Source organism: Chelonoidis abingdonii, chromosome 6, assembly GCF_003597395.2.
Source record: "Chelonoidis abingdonii isolate Lonesome George chromosome 6, CheloAbing_2.0, whole genome shotgun sequence".
In the NCBI taxonomy this organism is placed as follows: Eukaryota; Metazoa; Chordata; order Testudines; family Testudinidae; genus Chelonoidis; species Chelonoidis abingdonii.
In genome coordinates this window covers 62,965,869-62,987,974 of record NC_133774.1, presented here as the reverse complement: position 1 = coordinate 62,987,974, position 22,106 = coordinate 62,965,869, and the positions used below count along the sequence as shown (strand labels likewise).

The 22,106-nt window shown below is 44.3% G+C and overlaps 1 protein-coding gene across 1 annotated transcript; it reads left to right on the top strand.

The window, feature by feature from the left end:
- Positions 1-11,563: 11,563 nt before the first annotated feature.
- GLRX (glutaredoxin) lies at positions 11,564-21,316 on the top strand. Its single transcript, XM_032798665.2, has 3 exons — positions 11,564-11,861; positions 14,289-14,409; positions 16,861-21,316. Exons 1-2 carry the CDS (start codon positions 11,658-11,660, stop codon positions 14,397-14,399), a joined length of 315 nt encoding a protein of 104 aa, XP_032654556.1. The 5' UTR covers positions 11,564-11,657; the 3' UTR covers positions 14,400-14,409; positions 16,861-21,316.
- Positions 21,317-22,106: the final 790 nt, after the last annotated feature.

Genomic DNA, 22,106 nt, shown 5'->3' with positions numbered 1-22,106 from the left:
GATGACAAGGATGGGACACAGCTTCCTATTGTGACTGACAATTCTGTGCCTTGCATTGGCGAGAAGAGAGTTAGAGCACAGAGGCAACAGGAACCAAACATGTTGCTTCTTTGGAACATCTTGTCCCTGTTGGCCTGGGAAACGAGAAGCCCAAGTCAGATCCTTGGGTCAGCAGCTCAGTACACTGCACAGCTACTAGTGAGTCAGCCAATAAATATGTTACGTATTAACTGGTATTTGAATTACATACCTTATTCTTTTATACACCATGTCCTATAAGTTAGAACCAACGAACATCTCATGCTGCTAAATTGATGCCAGTAAATTACACACATTTATTTAAAAATGATATAGTCAATGTGCATCTGCACTAAAGTAATTAAATATCTATTTTTCAATTATCAGTTTATTCATATGTAGCATTACCTCTAATGCTCAAACATTTGAGAACATTCATTTTCAGCTGTTACTATTGTACATACTTTACAAGAGTAAGATAGTTCTTAACTCCCTTCTTTATACCTTATTCATTTTCTAAATTTCTCCAGTTAAAACACCACCACATTTCTAGGTAGGAAGTGAATATGTTCCACAACTGCAGTGACAAATTGTATTTTTCATGTTACCAATGACCACTCACCAGGCCTCTGGTTAAGAATTGACCTCCCCAGGCCCACCACTAACATTTCTGATCATTTGAACGGTTTCACACAGCTGCCATGTTAAAAACAAAGCAACTGTCAGAGACAATTATTCCCATGTCCCCCCACTGGGCTGAACTTCAGACTATACCAGAGTTGGGCAAACTTTTTGGCCCGAGGGCCTCATCTGGGTTGGGAAATTGTATGCAGGGCCATGAATGTAGGGCTGGGGCAGGGGGGGTTGGGGTGTGGAGGAGGTGCGGGATGTGGGAGGTGGTGCAGTGTGCAAAAAGGGACTCAGAGCAAGGGGTAGAGATGCAGGAGGGGTGCAGAGTGCAGCAGGAGGCGCAGGGCAGAGGGTTGGGGTGCAGGAGGGGGCAGAGTGTGGGACCGGGCTCAGGGAAGGGGGGTTAGGAGTGCAGGAGGGGGTTCAGGGTGCAGGCGCTGGCTTGGCACCGCTTACCGCAAGCAGCACCAGGGTGGCAATGGCTTGCAACAGGGCTAAGGCAGGGTCCCTGCCCACCCTGGCCCCTCACCGCTCCTGGAAATGGCCAGCATGTCTGGCAGTGGTTCCTGGGGGGGGAGGGTGAGAAGGGGGCAGGGGCCTCTGTTGCGCACTGCCGAGGGTGACCAGATGTCCCGATTTTATTGGGACTGTCCCGATATTTGCTTGTTTGTCCTGTGTCCCGACCGATGTTCGGTCGGGACACTGGACAAACAAGCAATCTTGCCCTCCGCTGCGGGACAGGCAGAGCCCGGGTGGGGGGGGGGGGCCCCCCCCCCCGCCCCCAGCCATGCTCCCTCCTTCCCCCATTGGATCCCTCCCCAAATCCCCGTCCTGGCCCCACCCCAGCGCTGCACCCTCGCTGCCCCATTTGATCCCTCCCCAAATCCCCGCCCTGGCCCCGCCTCTTCGCCAAGCACCCACATTCCTCCTCCTTCCCAGACTTGTGCTGATCAGCTGTATGGCAGTGCAAGCCTGGAGGGAGGGAGTGGCCCCCAGCACTCACCCTGTGAACTGCTCCAGTCCAACTTCTCCAGGAAGGTGAGCACAGTCTGGCAGAGATCCCGCAGCAGCTCCCTCCACCCGAGCCCCTGGTAGAAGCCGGGGCAGGCCTGGTCCTCCTGCGCTGCACCTATGGCTCACGGAGCGACCTGGCCCAGGCGGGGAGGGTGGCCGGGAAGCGAGCCAGGCTGCCTCGGGGATCTAGCGGTGCGCAGCATGTGGGCTTGGCAGCTCCGGGCCGGGGTGCGCTCAGCTGTTGCGGCCACCATAGAATCGGGTGGAGACGGGGCTGTGCCGTCTGGCAGCAGCGGCGAGGAAGAGGGCATAAGATACAGATTATGGAGGGTGCAAAGTCTGGTTTAAGATCGGGTGGCATAAGGAATACATAATCTGCAATACCCCTGGTTGGAGGTAAAGGGTGATGGGTCAAAGTACAGACATTGAGATACGAGGGTTTAAAGTTCCTCCGCCGCTGCCCACCCCCACCTCCCAATATTTCATCTTTGTCATCTGGTCACTCTAGCACTGCCCTTGCCTGCGAGTACCACTCCCGAAGCTTCCATTAGCCACAGGTATCCATTCCCGGCCAATGGGAGCTGTGTGTGTGGGGGGGGTGCCTGCAGGTGAGGGCAGCTCACGGAGCCCTCTGCCCCCCCTCCCCCGGGGCCACAGGGACATGGTGCCAGCTGCTCCCAGGAGCAGCGCAGGGCCAGGGCAAGCAGGAGCCTGCCTTAGCCCCACTATGCCACAGGGCTGGCAATCCCGCGGGCCAGATTGAAAGCCCTGATGGGCCAGATCCGGCCCACGGGCTGTAATTTGCCTTCCCCTGGGCTATGCACTCCTGGATCAATTACAGATACAATACCTCATGGCCATTCAAGGCTACAGAGAGGGGTCTGATTCTCCATGGCCTTCCACTTCTGTAACCATTTCAACCTGTGCACATAAGGTGTAAATCATTACTTGTCATCTGCAAGCCTGGCCTCACAGACAGAACGGGCTAGAAGGAAGTACTAATACTCATGGTAAAAACTCATTAAATCATTTTTTCTATAAAATATGCTTACTGAACACATGATGATGTCATGTGGTACATAGGTTTTATTGGCACTTGGCCTGGATGACCTGAGTAACTTACACATTACTCACAAAATGGCAAATCAAAGCAACCACCACTTTATGCTGATAAAATTTTTATACCCACACTTCAGCATCACAGATTCTCTAGACACAAATGTGCTCTCCGTTATAGCTCTCTAGAAACTTTGCCTCTCTGGAGAAATTTTAATGATTAAGGCCCCAGTGCTGCACTGAAGCCCATAGGACTAGCCAAGAACCAAAAGTTAATTATATCACATGCAACAGTCTTTGCAGGTTTGGGGCTTAAATCAGATTAAAACAGCACCCCCCCCTTTATTCACTAGTCATAGCAACACCCCCCCCTTATTCATTAGTTACAGCAATATCCCCCCTTTATGCACTAGTTACAGCATTTCTTTCTAATGAAGTAGATGTTACACAGAGTAACATCCCAAAAGTTCCACATTGTGGTCACAAAACTCCCTAGAACTGTATCTATGTAGGAAAAGAAACACAGGAATGGAATTCATTATAGCAAATCTAAGAATTACTGGAACTAAAAAAGCATAGCATTGTAACAGGTTTTTTTTGCTATCAAATGAAAAAGGGCAAGAGAGAACATAAACTTTAAGGAGTGTTCTTATTTCCACAATAACGCCACTATTCACATTGTTCTTATCTAACGCTCTGAATGGGCTGTTATTAAGTTATTTCATGATGCTACCCAGGAAAATAATATTTTCTGTTATTAAATCATAGAATCTAGAGATGGGCAAGATCTTATTAAGATATCTAGTCCAATGCTCTGCCAGTGCAGGCTTGTTCCCCACTGCATGGGTTTGCGGCCCTGTCAAGTCTGCTTTGTTCAACTCTGTCTGCTTTTCCCCTGTTGAGACTGAGATGGGGAGGAGTCTACTTCTGGAGCTCTCTAGAGATGTGGGCAGTGGCAGCTATCCCTTCTATCTGCATGGTGCCACCTGCTCTTCCCATGGATGGGAAGCTCCTACCTCCTCTGGGCTCTTTGGGGTTGGGGAATAAGGCCACTATAACCTCTTCTGCATCTTCTGACTGTGCAGCCCCAGCTGGTCTCCCCAGAGGTGTGAGGATTCTTGGGGTGCACAAAGTGATGGGGCCAGTGTATCCTCATCTATCCCCTTCTGGCTGACTGGCACCAGCCTCTCTTTCTTCATGTCTTCATTCTAGTGTAAACAGGATAATTGCCTATGCTCCAGGGCAGAATGCCTCAGAATTGGCAGCCATTCCTCTTAGCACAGCTTGTTGTGCTGCTAAATGATTTATATTATGTCATACATTACTAATAACAAAGACAGACGGGGGTGCTGGAACAATTTGTATAGTGGGGAGAGGAGGGGCTGAGAGCTATTGACCTTGTATAAACCTTGTATAGAATGGAAACGACTTCTGCAGCAACACCCCAGCACCTAGTTCCAGCACATATGAAGACAGACATCACTGGGTTTAGCTGTCCCAGAGCAGATTTTACACCTATCTAAAAAGATACATTGTTTCTGCCACTAGAGGATACTATAGACACAACCACTCCTGACACATCTAATTGTAATTATTTTTGACATTAGCCTGGAGGTCTTAGCACTGCAGTGAGTTATTGCTCTACCTGGCTGTGGTACTGCACAAGGGAAAAATGGTGCCAAAGTAAAATTGTGTCATCAGTAGGACTGGAATTTTATTCAGAGGTTTTTCATGTTAAAAACACTCCTCATCTAATACTATGACTTCATTTTCCGTCCTCTTCTATGAAATTGGACTTCAGGGCTGGCCATGTGGGAGGGAGAATGACTGTTCCTGAACTTGGACTCTGAGTGGCTAACACAGATCCACTGGTAGTTAATATGCTTAGTATGTAAATAATGTTTTTCTTCAGGCATTAACCAGTCCCCAAGACAGTCTTGAGAGGTAATAGGTATTATTTTACAGATGAGGAAACAGACATGGAGAGGTTAAGTGACTTACCCAAGGTCACAGCAATAATGAATGCCAGAGCCAAGATTAGACATCAGTCATTTCTGGCTGCCAGTCATCTGCTCACAAATTTGTTTTAAAACTGCCTATTGGGGTAATAGATAACAGAATGGCCATGGAGCAGCAGCATACCATTCTCTGGCCTTGTTTTCACTGCAGAATTAACTTGAGTCATGACCAGGATGTAAATTCATATGGAATATTTTCTGGAGCCCCTCCCAGACCTCTCCCAACATGCTATAAAATCTCCCGGGGGGTTGAAAATATTAACCAGAGCTTGGCTGAATTTAAGTCCTGGTTATGACATAAGTGTTGCCCCTAATTAGAGTCCTGTCCACTCTCAAAAATCCTTAACCCAGCTGTGGTGATACTTTTAACCTGAGTTGACTGGTCCATCAAGAGAAAAGCTTGAGTTAGCACAACTCATCAGCTGCTAACACAACCACTCTGCGCAGCTCCCGAGTTGTTTTGTAGTGAAATCACTCGCACTCAAGCAAGGCTAACTTCAGAGGAGCTATCTTGAATTAAAATTTTTTATTAAATTATGTTAAAAAATGTGAACAGTATAGAGTTTAAGCATAGAAGTTTCTGGTTATCAGGGAATAACACACAGATTATCGAGGGTGCAAAATTTGGTTTAAGATTGGGTGGCATAAGGAATACATAATCTGCACTATCCCCGATTGGAGGTAAAAGGTTGATGGGTCAAAGTACAGACATTGAGATATGAGGGTATGAAGTTCATAAAGTGGCTATGTTCGAGTGTGGGGTATAATGAGTGGATATGATGATGAGGATGGATTGACCCTCATTAACGGAGAAAGTCTCTTGGTCCCTTTCTCATAGTCGAAGAATAATGTCACTCTGGCTCACGCCTCCTGGTACTGTTGGTGGCTGGTGATGTGCTCGATGTAGATGTTCCTGGACCATCGGATGATGTCTGAGACCATGAGTCACCGCATGAGCCATGCGTAGCATCGACCAGTCCCGCAGGTTCACAGCACACGCTCATTGCAGGGGGTCCCAGGCGTCCAGGGCTCCAATGATCAGGACGTCCATCTGCACCTCATAGCCCTTCGCTCTCAGGGTGTCAGCCAGGAGGGCGTACTTTTCCAGCTTCTGAGCTTGCGCTTCGCAAAATGCTGGGGGTCTATTCTCAAAGGAGCCCGTGATGTCAACAAGGATGATCTTCTTCTTGGTCTCATTGGTGACAACGATGTCAGATCATAGCTGGCTGTTGGTACTGGGGATGGCGCAATTCATGGACATCTCCCCCCGGGTGTGATGCGATGGCTTTCACGAGGCGGTTCTGGATGGTGTTGTGGCACAGCTGCAAGGCTCTAGAGTGAGGTTTGCAGCTGCGCAGAACATGGGGCAGGGTCTCATTGGAGTAGCCACACTTCCTGCAACGCTTGTCTTTGTTCCCCTGGTGGACAGCTCCGTTAAGTGGGACGCAGATGAGCCGGGCACGGTGGATGAACTGCCAGTCGGCGAAATGGGTGAAGCCACCCCCAGCGAGGAAGTGGTTGTTGGCGTCCCACTTGCTGGTCAACTCAAAGGCTTTACCCTGGTCCAGTTTACGCTTCACGGTTTCCACGTACAGTGAGTGGATGGCGGCCTTCAGGGTCCTCTCCAGCAAGCTGCTTACACTCAGGGTGACAATGGTGTTGTCAGACCTGATCTGTGGCACCTGGACTCCCAGCTCCTGTTCTACGGTGAAGACATACCCTATATATGTTTTCCTTAATATGCATAGAAAACTATTGGCTTAACAAGGATGCATCAGCAAGTCTGAAGAAGCTATGCTCTTTAGCAACTTACCAGGAGTACCTATTTTTCTGTATACTCCAAACAGTTTAAAATATACTGTTTTTCACAAACACTCTTAAGAGTATCCTGAAATAAGGCCACTAATTATATATTTATTAAGCAGGGTAAAATGGATTTATTTGGGTTTAGATGCCATTGGGAGTTGGGCATCTAAGTGGTAAAGATAAGCACATTTCCGTTAGCTGCTTTCAGGTAAATCTGCAGCTTTAGGGGCAAGTAATTCAGACCCTGGGTCTGTGTTGGAGCAGATGGGCGTGTCTGGCTCAGCAAGACAGGGTGCTGGAGTCCTGAGCTGGCAGGGAAAGCAGGCGCAAAAGTAGTCTTGGCACATCAGGTGGCAGCTCCCAGGGGGGTTCTGTGATCCAGTCAGTCACACTTTCTATTCCAGAGTGAATGGAGACCAGGTTAAATTTAACAAGTGAATAACAGCCAAAACCTCCGTCTCGCCTTATAGTCTGTTTGCTTTGCCTACAGTAATATTAGCCCCGACCAGGTCTGGAGTGGTCTGGCAGTTACTATATCAAGGGCAGCCATCTGAAGAGCTTCTGTTCAGCTGTAAAGTTTTTTTTAACCCAATCTCTGCCATATGTTTTCAGGAGCTTATGTTCTGCTGCTTCCCTGTGAGACATTATGAGTAACAAAACAGCTCAGATCATGATTAGAAACAGAAAATATTCCTGACGCACTGTATAAAACACAAACTGTCACCTTCTCATTTGGAAATACAAGCTGTGGTCTTTGTAATGTGCGTGGGTGGCAAATATCAGGAGTGACTCCCCAAAGCCAAACTGCAACTCTGAATTTCCTGGCATTTGTCTGTTTGTGTCATAATCTTTATATCATTTAAACACAGGGCTGGTATTTCAGTTACTCACTGAAATCTGACATCAGAGATCCTGAGGCTCTTTTATGTGGTAAGTTGGTAATTACAGGACTTTTTGCCTATTGAACTCTGGTAACTCACTCTTTTAGTCATTTAGATTTACACAAAATATTATAAGGTACCCAGCCAGGGCTCTAGGTGCCTTAACCATGTATTACTGGCGAGTCTCATCTTACGCTGAGGTTACGGTCCGCTGTCAGTGTGTAAAGCAAAAGTCGTGTATAGTCAAAAGCACTCTGCCAGCGCCACAAGGACTGCGGGCAGGTTGCCTCCGGCAGCTTGCCTGCAGAGGGTCTGCTGGTCCCACAGCTTAGGTGGACCTCCCGCAGCCACAGGCCTAGCGGACCTTCCGCAGGCAAACCGCCTGAGGCAGCCTGCCTGCCATGCTTGGGGCGGCAAAATCCCTAGAGCCGCCACTGAGTGTAATGGCAGGCGGAATCGCCTGCACTACAGCTACAGTATTTAAATTGCAACAAAGAGTCCTGTGGCACCTTAAAGACTAACAGATGTATTGGCACATAAGCTTTTGTGGGTGAATGCCCACTTCGTCAGACGCATGAATATTTGAATTGTTATTTTTCTCTTGTTTTTTTTTGCCGACCACGCAAAGCTGCATTTGCGCATGTTAAATGCATGTAAGATGATACTCACCTGTATAGCCTGCTAACTTAAAACCAGAAAGGAAAAAAAAAAACACAAAAAACAATGCAGTCATAAATCACAGCCATTGGTGCACCCTCCCTCCATGCAAGCACCTAGTAAGAGAAATGGATTTTGCAGATTACCCCACAGGCCAAGAGATCCATGTTGTTTGTAACAGAGAGAAGGAGTAAATTCAAAAATGCAATACACCTCACAGACACTGTCCTCTTTCAGACTGAGGGGGTACATGTTTCCCTCTCAGACAACACCATTGGCTGTGGCAACAGTGCATGGAAAGAGAGTTAATCCTTCAAACTAGCCCAATCCAAAATCATGGGGATGCAGGTTTTCAAAAGTGCTTGGCATCTGCAACTGGGGCAACATTTTTGGAAAGCTCAGTTCCCATCAGGGAACCTAAACAAGGGCCTGGTTTTCCAAAGTGCTCTGTATCCAATGGACTGAGCGCTTTGAAAAAATCTGGCCCCAACCGTAGATGCCAAACACCTGTTAATCTGGCCCTTAGTTTAAGGGCTTGTCCACAACAGAAAAAATTCCTTCCTGTAACAGCAGCTGTCCTCAATAATGCATCTGCCCTGCTTACAGCAAGTGTGGATAAGGTGTTTTAAACACTGTGAGTAAAATTTTCCAAAGCACATAAGTGACTTGGGAGTGTAAATCCTCCTGAAAGTTGCTGGGTCTGCCTGCCACTGGAAAAGTGATTTCAATGGGACTTAGAAGAATCAGCAGTTCTGCTGCCTCCACTAGCAGTTTTTAGCGACAAAGCCAAAACCAAACTCTAAGCCTTATATACAGCAGTGCAACCTCCTCATTGCTGCACTATGGGTGCCAGTTTTACTCCTTATATCTTTCTAGGAAATGTATGTTTTAGATTCCTGACAGAATGTGGCTTTGAAAAGCTTCTCTTGGGTGATGATGTTTGGCCAGGACTTTTGCTATTTCAGGGGATGACTGGGTTAATTAAAAAACCTCTTTGATTGGACTTGGTGCAGTTGACTACAGTTCCTTGAACTCCACTAGGATTTTGACTTAACTGCCATGTGTGGAGGGTCTCCTGGATGCCAGAGGTGCACAGATGGGATGTGTTCATCACTGATTGATTGTTTCGTTGTACAAGGGAGCAGGGTTCAATTAAATTTCAAAAAACTTAAATTACTTTTTTAAAAAATGAGTAGTGATTTTGTTATCCTTTCCTTTCTAGAGTAGGCTGCGCCAACACAATATCAGCTGCAGCCACTCCCCTGAGTCCCTCTTAACCCCATTCCAAACCTCTATTTTTGTCTAACATGGGTCAGGTGTGGAACATTTATTTTGCTGGTGAGCAGTTACACAAGTATTCCTAGTGAGACTACTGGCATGAGGAACTGCTCACCAGTGGGAGCCAGTGGTTCACAATCTGGCCCAGAGCTCTCAATATACTCCCTTAAACTGTATTTTTTATTTACTCTTACTTATTTCTTTTGATTTATATAAACATTCAGTGAAACGGGGCCCTTAGCCTGTATTCTAGGCTCATCTTGACATGTTGTAAAAAACTGATAGATTAAAAACAGATTACTGCTGTTAACACACACACACACACATATCCCTTCCCTCGATAAATAACATAATCACCCAGCATTCAAAATTTTAGTTAAGATCTTCAAAGGCTCCCACCCAAGTTCTCCCACCCCTTCACAGCTAGAAAAACAAATGGATCTGCCTAGGTCAGGACCCAGTATTGAGAAATGTTCAGTTGCACACATCCGCCTAGGGAGTTCTCAATACAGGGGAGAACCTGCAAATCAGTTACCAAGCTGACCAAGTGAAAGAGAGAGTTTTCTTTTTGTTATTTAAAAAGACATAATTGTATTTATAGTTCTTCTGTTTTAGGCCCCAAGCCTGCAAATGGCTAAACACATTTAACTTTATGCCTGGGAGTAGGCCCAGTTACTTTCAATGGAATTTCTCAAATATAATTATGTGCATAACTGTTTGCAGGACTGGGGCCATGTTCAGTAAACTGCCTTGGTCTAGTAGAGGTTAGAGCACGGGACTGGGATTTAGGATTTCTTTTCTGTCATGGACTCAGTGTGTGACTTTGAGCAAGACCTCTAGCCTCTCTGTATCTCAATTTCCCCATCTGTAAAAGCAGGATACAACACTTGGAGAGCCTCAGAAGGAAAGCTCTATAGAAGCACAAAACATTTATAATTTATTAATCAGGAAGAATGGGGATTTAATAATCATCCCAACCAGAGCTTAAACTCCTACATTGTTCGCTTCTTTTCACTTTTCAAATCCCTCAGCTTGGGGTTTTTCTAAACAGTACAGAAGGGATGGGAAAGGGTAATACAGGCAGAAACCCTAAACTATTCTGCAGATCTGTCAGAGAAGTTCTTTTTATGAACATTAGCCTGGGTAAAATTTCCAAAAGTGCCTAGGTAACTTAGCAGCCTAAGACTCATTAATTTTGAAAGTAATTGACAGTAAATGGGGCATGGGAGCCAAAGTGTCTAAGTCATATAGATGCTTTTGAAAATATTATCCTGTTCCCTTGTAGGAAGTCAGGGAATCCCACTAATTTTTACAATGGAATTTGGGAGGATATGCAAGTGCACAAGTTAATTTTAACTTCTGGGATGAGAAACATGATCGAAAGAGGGATCTCAGTTAAGTCAGCTATACAGGTTTGCTGCCGTTTCCCTCTAGAGCAGTGTTTCTCAACCTGGGGTCAGGTCATAGGATGGGTTTAGGGAGGGTCGCAACCAGGCCTCGTGTTAAAGGGTCAGAAGCAGGGCAAGTGTCTGGGGCCCCCGGAAAGCAAATGTACATATATCAGCCCCAAGACCCATGAGACTGAAGCCCTTAGGAGCTTAAGCCCTATGTCCTATACCGTGTGGGATTGAAGCCTCATACCCTGCAGCACTGAAGCCCTGAGCCCCTAGGAACTGAACCCTGCATCCTGTGGGGCTGAAGCTCAGACCCCACACCCTGCAGGACTGAAGTCCTGCGCACGGAGGGGGTGAAGCCCTGAACATAAGGTAGGGAATCACAATTTTCCTTAGTGGGAGGGAAGTCCAAAGTGGGTCACCAGCACAAAAAGGTTGAGAAAAACTGTGTTAGAGTGATATCCACCCTTCAGTGCAGCTGAAACGAGCAGCAGGCAAGCCACCACACAAACTCAAGTCTGGAGAGAGGGGCAAGGCTGAAGGTTTAACCCTATTTACGTATTAGTTAATAAGGCAACATTGCCAAGTAGCCCATTTGTATAAATCTTCTCACATCACAACTCAGAGATGCTGAAATAACAGCTGATGGGCAAATTGCTTCATATTTGAAAACCATTCAGCTGTCTGCAACCATGGAATTGCTAAAATAGTGCCCAAAAGCTTGGTGCATTATCTCTTTAAAATCCAAGACTGAGTGAAGAAAAACTCCTCCTACAGGGTGGTGGCCCTATAAGGAAGGCAGTTTGCAGCTTACAAAATCCCCAAGCACTTGCTGCTTTAGTTGTTACTGTTCTGTTTGAAGGATAGAGCTGCCTGACTCCTTCTTAGAAAGCAATACTGTAAACATGGCTCAGAAATTTGTGCAGAGCAAAATCAAATCTGATAAAGTGGCTGTTTTTATAAAGCCAAACTGTCGTTACTGCCAGGATGCAGTGGAATTACTCAAGAAATATTCCTTCAAGAAAGGCCACCTGGAATTCATTGATATCACCACCGAAGATATGGATGGCATTCAGGATTATTTCCGGCAGACAACAGGGGCAAAAACAGTAAGTTTTTCAATTATTCATATTTGACAGTTGCTTAATTGTGGTCACAGTTTTCTCATTCATGTAGTGACCAACAGTGTGCTAGATGCTCTGAAGGCACAGAGGGCAGGTCCCTCTCCTGAGGAATTTGCAGTCTAACTAGGTGGAATAGAAAGGGAAATAAAATACAGCCAAAGAATTTATTTTCTCATAATCCTATTTAATTGGTTTTAATGTTCTTTGTGGTGTCTTTTGTTTGTTCTCTTGTAAAATGCCTTCCCATGTTCAGAGTAACTGCAGTATTGCTGTCTTGTGTGCTGTAGTATTTTAGTTCACTAAGGTTCACCATTCTCCTCTCTTAGTGAGTCTCACATCTGATTGGTGTTCCATAGCTACTATGTAACTAGTTTGTCTAAGGTGTGTGATAACTTTTATAGAAATTGTTCGGCTTCCCTACTGGATTTCTATGAATTTGAATCAGTCAGGTTAATTGTATCTATGATGCCTTAGACATAACAATAAGCACCTTCCAAACAGCCAAAAGTTGTGATCCCTTGGGTTGTTTCTGTGAGGAGGAAACCTGGATGATGGAATCAGCTATTTGTTCAATGCAATCTCTGTTTATTTACAAAGACTTATTTTCCTGAACACAGCAGAGGATGGTTATCTGCTCTGAGTCTCTTTCAGCCAGCACTGGGTCAAAAAGCTCTATTAGCTTTTTCTCTGGGCCATGCTGTCTGTGTCTTGTCTGGTGTCCTTGCTGCCTTCTCTCAGCTTTTCTGGTCTTTCTGCTGTTTCTGTCAGACACCCAGATGAACACAGCTCAGATCCAGTCAATGCTCTACTCCTGCATTTGCCTTGTCATTCACCAGGGATACCCTTTGACCCTTACAGTTCAGATTCTACTCAAGCCTTGCCGAGTGCATGTGTTTGGGGTAATTCTCCTATTGTGTCATCTATCTGGTTTTCTAAATGAGCATAATGGCTTCTTATAACTATATTAAATGGAAGATGGTGGACACGCTTCCCCCAGTTTCAAAGATGACTCTTCACAACTCATAATAAGCCTAATATTAACTCACTCTGAACAGACTGTTCTTGCCTTGTCACTTGTACTGTACGAGTAGCATGGAATCTTAATGTACACAGACACTATGGTGATAAGCACCATGGAAAACCTGTTCATAAGTTAACCTTTGACAACACAAGCAAAGCGAAAGTATGGTCTAGTAGCTTGAGCATAGGACTAAGAGTCTAGAGTCTTGGGCTTTAGACTCAGCTCTGCCACTTGCTTTCTATATAGCTTTAGGCAGAGCCATTATCTGAATTACAACTAAATAAAATGGGGCAAAGTAGCTATAATATCTACTTCAAAATGCCCTCATTGTGAGTTATAATACTTATGAAGCAATTGGAGTTCCCCCGGTGGAACGTATTCCCAACTACTTATGAAGCAACTTCCTCATTTGCAGCACAGAGAACACATAGTTACGCAAATCTCACTTGTGACCTTCAGTTTTATATTTCACAAGTTGCACAAGGATTGGTAAACAGATTTTCTCCCAGATAACTATTTGCATAGTAGCAAGCCAGCCTGTTCTAGTAAGTTAAAAATCCTTTCCTGGAAACCTGACTCAGGCTTTACACAGAAAATTCAGTTTTGTTTTGAACACAACATAGATTTTGATGTCCAGATCATTTGGACAGGCATAAAGATTTGCTTCTGAGTTGGCAATGTGCAGATATCTCACAGGAATGGGCAAGTAGAATCAATTATGACACTCTTCTCCTCAACTCTGACTCTTTTTTGTAGTCCTAAAACCAAACCTCTTGAGGTTTGGCAAAGGTCCAGTTAAGAGCTTCGGGCTAGATTAACAAAGGTAAATTAGGTGTTGCAACACCTGCAGCCTAGGATTCCTGTAGCTCAGAGGAATTTACAGCCCCAAGTTAGGGTTCCAGGCACTTCATCAATACATGGGAAGAGTTAGGTGCCTAAGGAAAGGATTCTGAGACGCCAGCCTAGGTGCCTGGACTGACCAGCCAGAGGGAGATGCTTCCTCCACTGGGGATTTTCAGTCGTGAGCCCTCTCCTGGAGTTAGGTGACTAAACAAGATCAGATCTTTCTCACAAGGTAGCAGAGCAGAAGAGTCAATAGCCTCCGCTCCACCTTTTTACTCTGAATTTTGCTCTTGGCTAACTTAGATGGCTCCTGTTCAGTTTGCCGGCTTCTGAGACTCCTTTCCTCAGGTGCCTACCTCTCCCCATATAACAGATGGCACCTAATGCAGGGTTGTGAATTCCACTGGGTGACAAAGCACCCAGGGATTAATTAGGCTTTACAACATGTAAGTATCATGAATCTGGGACCTAATGTCTTTAGAGATCCTGCTGTGTAGCTTGTTTTTCCTCACCACTGACTAACAAATGTCGTTTGTGTGCATGTCTAGGTCCCCCGTGTGTATATTGGAGAAGACTGCATTGGTGGATATTCTGATCTGGCTGCTTTAGAAGAGCAGGGAAAACTCTCTCAAAAGCTAAAGCAAATTGGTGCTCTATAGTAACATGGAGGTAAGTGAGGGAGAACATAGTCCGATCACTAGGAACCAGTTCCTGTATCGGAGAGGAAATTTGAACATCATCAGGTAGATCAATGAAATCAATGCTACTTCTGACTCAAGTGTAACTGGTATTGTGCTTACTGCACCTTTCCAGGGAAACAAAATCAGGGCACTGTCAGTTTCACTCTGCAACACACAAGCAAATGTCCTGGTGGTGGTTTTGTGAAAGGTTTATGGAGGATAATACAAAGCCAGCCCTGTAAGCAGAGCTGGCTAAGGAGAATACAAAACTGTAAAAGGCTACATTATTGGTAGCTCTTGTTTCAGATGATGTCACCACTTTTGCCCATATCCAAATATATTTCAAGAAAATTCATTCCTGCAGAAAGGTGGAGCTTTGTGTTTCTTAGGTTGAAAACAGAAGCATTCTTGTGGTATTTGGGGTTTTGTTTTAAGGCTTATGACTGACTCATATCATAATGCTGAGTGCTGTGATACAGTTGACCAGCATTTGATTCCCAGGTCCACTCATGGTTTCTTTCTACTTGCAACAGCTTGGCTACCAATTGCTTACTCTACAGCAGAGAATGTTACATTTGCCCTAGTGTTTGACTATTTTACCCTTTCCTAGCTGGTCTGTGTAGGATATAGGCTGCTGAAAATAATGCAGCTAATAGAGTCTTTACATCACAGGGCAGAAGCTCCTTTTGGAGTAGGAAGAGATATAGCCTGACTGACAACCGTGGAGAAGATGGGCCATGGTATCCTCATGTGGGCTCTAGGAGATCTATTGCAAGTTCCCACAATCTATTAATTTACCATATTTGTTACCTGATTATATTACAGGTGTAAAATTACTTTTTGAAGTGGTATTGTCTAACGTGTATGGGCAGGGATTAATCTTAATTTTAATCTAATCCTCGGGGTTGGGGGGGAGTATTAAGTGGTCTTTCCTAACTTGCCACACTTGACTGAAGGGTAGGAAGATAAAGGTGGGTAATGCATTGATGGGGGGTTTGTAGAAACACAGCATAATATCACACCTAAGAAAATGTGAGGTAGCCATCCTAGTGCAGAACTTCCTATACCTAGATTTACACAGCACCAGATCTTGTGCTGCTAAAACACGAAACCCTCCCAAAGAGAACAAGGGTTGCAGACTGGACAAAGCACTATGTTAGCTTGTGCAGCACAACAAAGCAACAGTGACTGTTGCTTGGAGGGTGTGAGCATTAGCTGTGTATTATCTACCCCTTTTTAAAAAGGGTGGGACAGAGCACTGGGAATCCACCTTATTAGAACTGAAATCCCAGTACTGTTCTGGCATCTCTAGCATTGGCATAGTGCACTGATGTGTGACTTGAGTCACTGGGTGTGCTGCTACACAAATATGAGTAATACAAATATTCAAACTTGGATCTGTTTCTCTTTTCCTAACTAAACTACTCATTAAACTCAGTCTTCCTTTGTCTTTGGAGTTTCATGGAGCTCAGTGGATGGCATCTCAGCCAGCAGATAAATAGTAATGATACTTGTTACTTTATTGTAAACTTAATGTTCATGCAACACCCTGCTTACTGCCCAAATATTGGTAACTTGGATGCAGCTCCTCTAAATAACCCTCTGCTAAATATGCACTTTCCATATGTGAAACTAACCAGTATGTGGTCAGGTAGTTATCTTGCTTTCTTGAAATGTCATATGTTCTTTGCCACATTCCAGCACTCTGTACCCTCTGATATGAAAGCAATTATCTTGCTCTGAACTAGGGCTGTCCAGAAAACAAGTATTCCATTTAAAGATAAATGTTAAGGTTTTGACACTTGCTTTTATCTCTTCCCCCCCGCCCAAAAAAAAAGGGGGGGGGAGGAGAGGTGGAGAGAGACCATCCCGGAATAGCCAATAGCCCAGGGATGTGGGAGAATCAAATTCAAGTCCCTGCTCTGAATTAGACAGGACTTGAATCTGGTTCTCCCACTTTCCACGTAAGCTCCCTAAAAATTGGACTATTGGTTATTCTGGTCTTTTTTCTTTTGACCAGAAATTTCATCCTGGACCTGAGGCAAGTCTTGTCAAAACAGATACATTTCCATGAAAAGTTTTGGTTTCAACAAATTGGCCTTTTCTGACAAGCTGTTTGTCAAAATTCCCAACAAGCTACACTCTGGACTACGACATCAGCCAATCATATCCTCCATCTGCCTGATCTCTTCATTCTGAAAAATCCCTACTGGTAGTTTTTTTTTGTTTGTTTGTTTGCTTTTTCCTTAATGATCTGAGCAGTAGATCTGTCAGTCAAGACGGCTACACTTCCTTGGAGTATCATGCAGTACTTATGTCACTAATGTAACTAGACTTCTTAAATCAATTCTAAGAGCTCTTCTAGGCATGTATTTTTTTGATAAACTGGCCTCTTCCAAAAAGAACCTGTAATCTCTACTTGTATCACTTCTAATTTCAGGCCAAAAATGACTGGAATTTTGTGACTGCATTACCCTGCCACTGGAGCCTTAGCGGTGACTTTCCTGTTGACATCTGATTTCCTTCTAAATCTACAAGAGAAGTGGATATTGGGCATCTGTTCTTTTGGTGGCGTTAATAGTGGTACAATATGTTATATCTCTTCATCCTGTCTATAGCCCTGGGAGCAAACCCAGAAAATGATTGGGCTTTGCCTAAAGGAATAAAATGTTTGCACTAATGAGGTATGTTTATTCATTGACAGTACAAACATTCTTTGTACTGCTCAACCCTTACACTCGCACTGTCTCTCTGTACTGTGCATTTCTCTCTCTCAGCCTCTTCCCCACCCTTCAGAATAGTTATCCAGTAGTTCACCTCTTCCTTAGTAGTGTAGAAAACTTTAGCTGTTTTCCACTTTATGACAATGTATTAAGCTGAAGCCATATAGAGGGAAGTGTAGGATATTGATGCTTAGGGACAAATGGGGTCCTGGAACCCTGTTTGAAAGTAGCCATTGGAGTCAGTGCATACTGACCCAGCCATCTGACAAGCATGTGACCCTCTGGTAACCCTGACACATCTCTTAACAAAGACTGAGAAAACAATATTCTCTGCTGTGCTTCCCTTATTACAACATACAGCTACAGGCAGGTGGTTGCGGCTCAGGTGGTTCAGAATGGGTGCAGCTACATAGGAAAGGAACACTATATGCAAAAGTGATGTTGTTTTTTCTGCAGGGGTGCAGCCTTTCTGTAAAATCAAAATGTGTTGGGTCTTTAAATGGAAATAACTTGCAAATGACTCTTCTGATGTACTGGCCAATTTCAGAACTCCAGGAGGACGGGGTTGTGTGGGACAGCAGAGTGGGGGTGGGTTAGTGTGTTGACTGTTTAGACCAGTTCTACTCATTAACTCTTGGTTCAAAAACTTTCTGCATCAGAAGTGACTTCTTTCTTTTAAAAAAAAAATCAATGTTTTTATTATTTCCTCTCTCTTTGATGGCAGAAAACAGAACATTGGACACTGCTCATTTGTTTCCACAGCTGTGCTCCCTTCCTTTCCCCCACCCACAAAAAAAAAAAAAGTGTGTGTGGGTGAGGGAGGGCCTACTGAAAACTTTCAGTCTTGAGGAAATTCTGTGTTGAAAACTCTTGTATGAAATTCTGAATAAAATGGATTCCTCTTCAAAAGCTGCCATTTGAATGTTACTTCACATTTTTTTGCAAAAAAAATTTACCATTTTTGGATCAGCTGTACTGGTAAGGGAATAAGAACCCGGCTGGTTGATTTGGGTGGGGTGGGGCAGTACTGTGGCAGGGACTTGGCAATGCTGGGGATCACCCTCAGCAGAGCATGCTATACAGCACAATTTGTCTCCAGCAGGCCAGCCCAATGTGACTGTGAGAGTCTGTTGTCTAAACTTCAGGCTAGGCCCAAGCTTACAGTCATGCAGCACTCTCATATTGTAGGAATCCTCCAGCGAGTTCAGGTCTATTTCTGCTCTGCTTTTAGTTAATCACTGGAGAAATGAAAAGAGATCCAATGAAAACACTTGAGTCCTGGCTGGCAGCTAAACAACATGCCATGTGCTTTCTTCCATTTCAGAAAACCCACTGGGGAGGGGGGAAGCAAAGTGGTTCTTGGCCAGCTTAATAACCTCTTCCTCTTGGAGGAATAAAGGTCACATACCTATAAAGTAGCTGGCTTTAGACAGTAGGGTACTTTACAGATTGTTCCATAAAACCTTTTCTATCACTCCCTGTTTCCTCTTGGTGGAATTTAGCAGACTCTTATACGCAGATAAAAAGTTCTGTTCCTTAAATGTAACATTTATCAAGTAGAGATTTCTTGAGTCACAAATGCTTTTTTTAAAACTGTGTTTAAGTTACATGCAGTACTGTATGCCTAGCATTACATACAGTACTTCCAACTATCTATTGTAGCAGCTAGAGTTGCTATTATTAGACTTACCCAGTCACTAGCAAGTGCCAGCATCATGCTTTGGCTCTGCTACAGCAATTTCCCCTGCTCCACTCACAACTGTAGGAAAATCAATCCCTCTTAGAACTCCACCTGCTTATGTGATAATGTAAGCAGAACATCGGATTACTCTTGCAGAAAATTAGCTGACCATTTGCAGCCACAGTCACTTCTGATGAGAGAGAATGTTTAACACAGCTTTACAATTACTGTATAAGCATGAATATTTTATTTGTAGTGACTTATTACGTTATGCAGCTGGCACCTTGCTCATCATTTTCTGGGTAGAGCTGGCTTTTTGGGAGGAAGGGGTGTTATGTATATGATGCAAGTTAGTATGCTTTCTCTTTCACTGAAAGACATAAATTCCACACTATTGTGATTAGTCAATAGAATATAAAGAGCATTTATTAAAAAGTACCAATTTAGACCACTGATCTAGTAAAATATTTGGCCTCCAGCACCATCCACTACAGGCTTCTTCAGAGCAAAGGGGGGAACCTATGCAGTCAGATTAATCTAAGGTGAGCTGCAAAGCAGAAATTTAAAACAGTTAAGTTTAGACTTCACAACTAAAAATCTGCAATATTCTAGTCATAGAGCACAGAAGTTCACCTCTGGTACTTTGTTGCCAGGGGACATTGTGAAGGCCAAAACTCTACTGGGATTCAAAAAAGAATTTGATAAATTCATGGAGGGTAGGACCATCAGTGCCTATCAACCAAGATGGTCATGGAGGCAATCCCATGCTCTGGGTGTCTCTAAAGTTGGGAGTGAACAACAGCGGATACCTGTTCTGTTTGTGCCCTCTGAAGCACCTGGCACAGGCCACTGTCAGAAGATGGGCTTCTGGGCAAGATGGACCATTGGCCTGATCCTGTGCGGCTGTTATGTTCTTAAAATCCTTTCTCTCAGCATAGTTTTCTTTGGGGGATGAGTTACAACAAAGAAAGAGTTCTTCCAGATATGTGATCCCCCATGGGTATTCAATAGCAGTGGTTTTTGGTTTGCACTTGCATGCTACACTGCCTCATGCTGCAAACAGAGGGTATACGTGGTGATATGGCCTGACCACCTCTCAGTTCCTGCTCTACTGTGGTTCATATGATGATCCAAAGCAGAGAGGAAAGAGGGTGGCTTGTGAATACTCAGGGGCCACACAGCTCTAAGAAGGCCAGTTACTATAAAATAAGTAATAATCCTTTGAGTGCTGGTCCCTAGGGGTAGTCACTGTGCATGATTCCCAAGCAATACTCATTGAGAAGGGTGATGTGAGGTGGTACCTAGCACCACATTCAGAAGTAGTGAACCAAAGTATGCACCAGCTGCCAAGGCATCACTCAGGGCATACGGCCTGGTGAATGTATACACCAAATTCCAAGTAGCTGCCCTGCAGACTTCAGCAAGGGGGATACTATGCAGTAACACTCCTGAGGCAGCCTGTGTCCTAGTTGGATGAGCTTTGATTCACCTTGAGAGTCTCTGAGAACAGCTGGCTTTGTCCTTCATTCTTTCAGCAAATAAAGTGAATGGGAGGGGAGATCTTTGAAATGGCTTTGTCTGATCTGAGTAGAAAGCCAGGGCCCTTCAACCAAGCAGAGAGTGTAATATCCTATGAGCTCCAATGTTATGCAACTTCAGCTAAAATATTGGTAAATTAATCATTTGATTCACATTAAAGTCCCACTGGTACCTTAGTAGCAAAATTAGTGTGTAGCTGGAGGGACACCTTGTTTGTGACAGATGGTGGGTCTGCCCAGAAGGCAACAAAGGTATTTATCTTCACACTGAAATGTTCACTGTCAAAAAGGCCACCTTCATTGCTAAATACAGGAAGGAGCATGAAGCTGAGGGCTCAATGGTAAGCCACATATGTGCCGCTAGTATTAAATTTGGATCCCAGGGAGCTGTAGGTCAAGCTGCCAGAGGGAAAGTTCTAACATCATCTTTAAGGAATTGGAATGTTGTGGGATGAGTGAAAATTGAATAAGGTGAAATGCACTGATAACCATGAGCTGCACACTCTTAAATCTAAACTGGCTGTGTCATAAATAGATAGCTAAGGGTTAATGTTTCTTTTACCTGTAAAGGGTTAACAAAGAGAACCAAACACCTGACCAGAGGACCAATCAGGAAACCGGATTTTTCAAAGCTCAGGGGAGGGAATGTTTGGGTCTTGGGTCTGTTCTTTTGTCTGGCTCTCAGCTAATGAGAGGATCTTTCTATCTTCAAGGCTTAATCTTTCAGTTGCCAAGTTGTGAGTACAACAGTTGTGAGTTTAATAGGTGTCCTATTGGTTTTTTGTATTTACATGCGTGTTAGTTTGCCTGGAATGTTTTAATTGTATTCTCTTTTATAGACTGTTTATTCATATTTTTTCTTTTAAGCAAGAGCCTGTATTGTCACCTTAATGCAGAGATCTGAGTTTTGTCTTTTTTTTCTTTTTTATATTAAAGCTTTCTTTTTAAAAAAAATTGTTGACTTTTTTTTTTGCAGTTATGGCGCCAGGGGATAGGAATCTCTGTGCCAGGATTACTGTCTCTCTGCAGAGACTTGGGAGGAGGGATGATAAGAAGGGGGGAGGTACATGTCCTACTCGGTTTTTGTGTTCAAGGGATTGAAGCAGGGAAACTCTCCTAGTATACCCAGGGTGGGCGAAGAATCTGGATGGAAGTAAAGAGCAGAAGGAAATGGTTATTTCTCTTGTTTTAAGCATCAAGGGATTTGGGTTCTTGGGGTCCCCAGGAGGTTTTGGGACCGAGATTGTGACAGGTGCACTGGATTCCTGGTTGTGCAGGCTATCAGGATTCTAAGCTCGTAATTAAGTCTTAGAGGGTTCATCAGTGACCCGAATTTTTGGCGAACGGCTCATAGGTCCAGATTTGGGAAAGATGCCTTTGATAGGCATGCCATCGTGTAGAATATGTAAAAATGACTCTTGAACAAAACAGCTGATTAATCTTCAGGGATTAATTATATGCTGGGCATGTTTGTGATAAGCAGTCAGGATGGCTTACCCTGCCATCGTCGTGAACTTATGGAAGTGTGGAAAGAATTCAGGAGAGTTGGTGACAAATCTTGGTATTTGCATGGGCCACATCCGAGGCATGAGCCTCAAGGCATCTCTGGAGGGGGTGGTTAGTTTTTTGAAATGGCACTTGCTGGGATCGCCAATCTCTTTTATGGGGCAGGTAGTAAAGTTGTTGGTGATATAGTGTGAACCCTGAGGAACTACGGAGTGCTTTATTGATCAGGAACATTATT

Bases quoted from the DNA above. Each gene is read 5' to 3' on its own strand.
- GLRX (XM_032798665.2), top strand. From the start codon at position 11,658: ATGGCTCAGAAATTTGTGCAGAGCAAAATCAAATCTGATAAAGTGGCT. The intron at 11,862-14,288 runs GTAAGTTTTTCA...GTGCATGTCTAG, and splicing joins AGACAACAGGGGCAAAAACA to GTCCCCCGTGTGTATATTGG.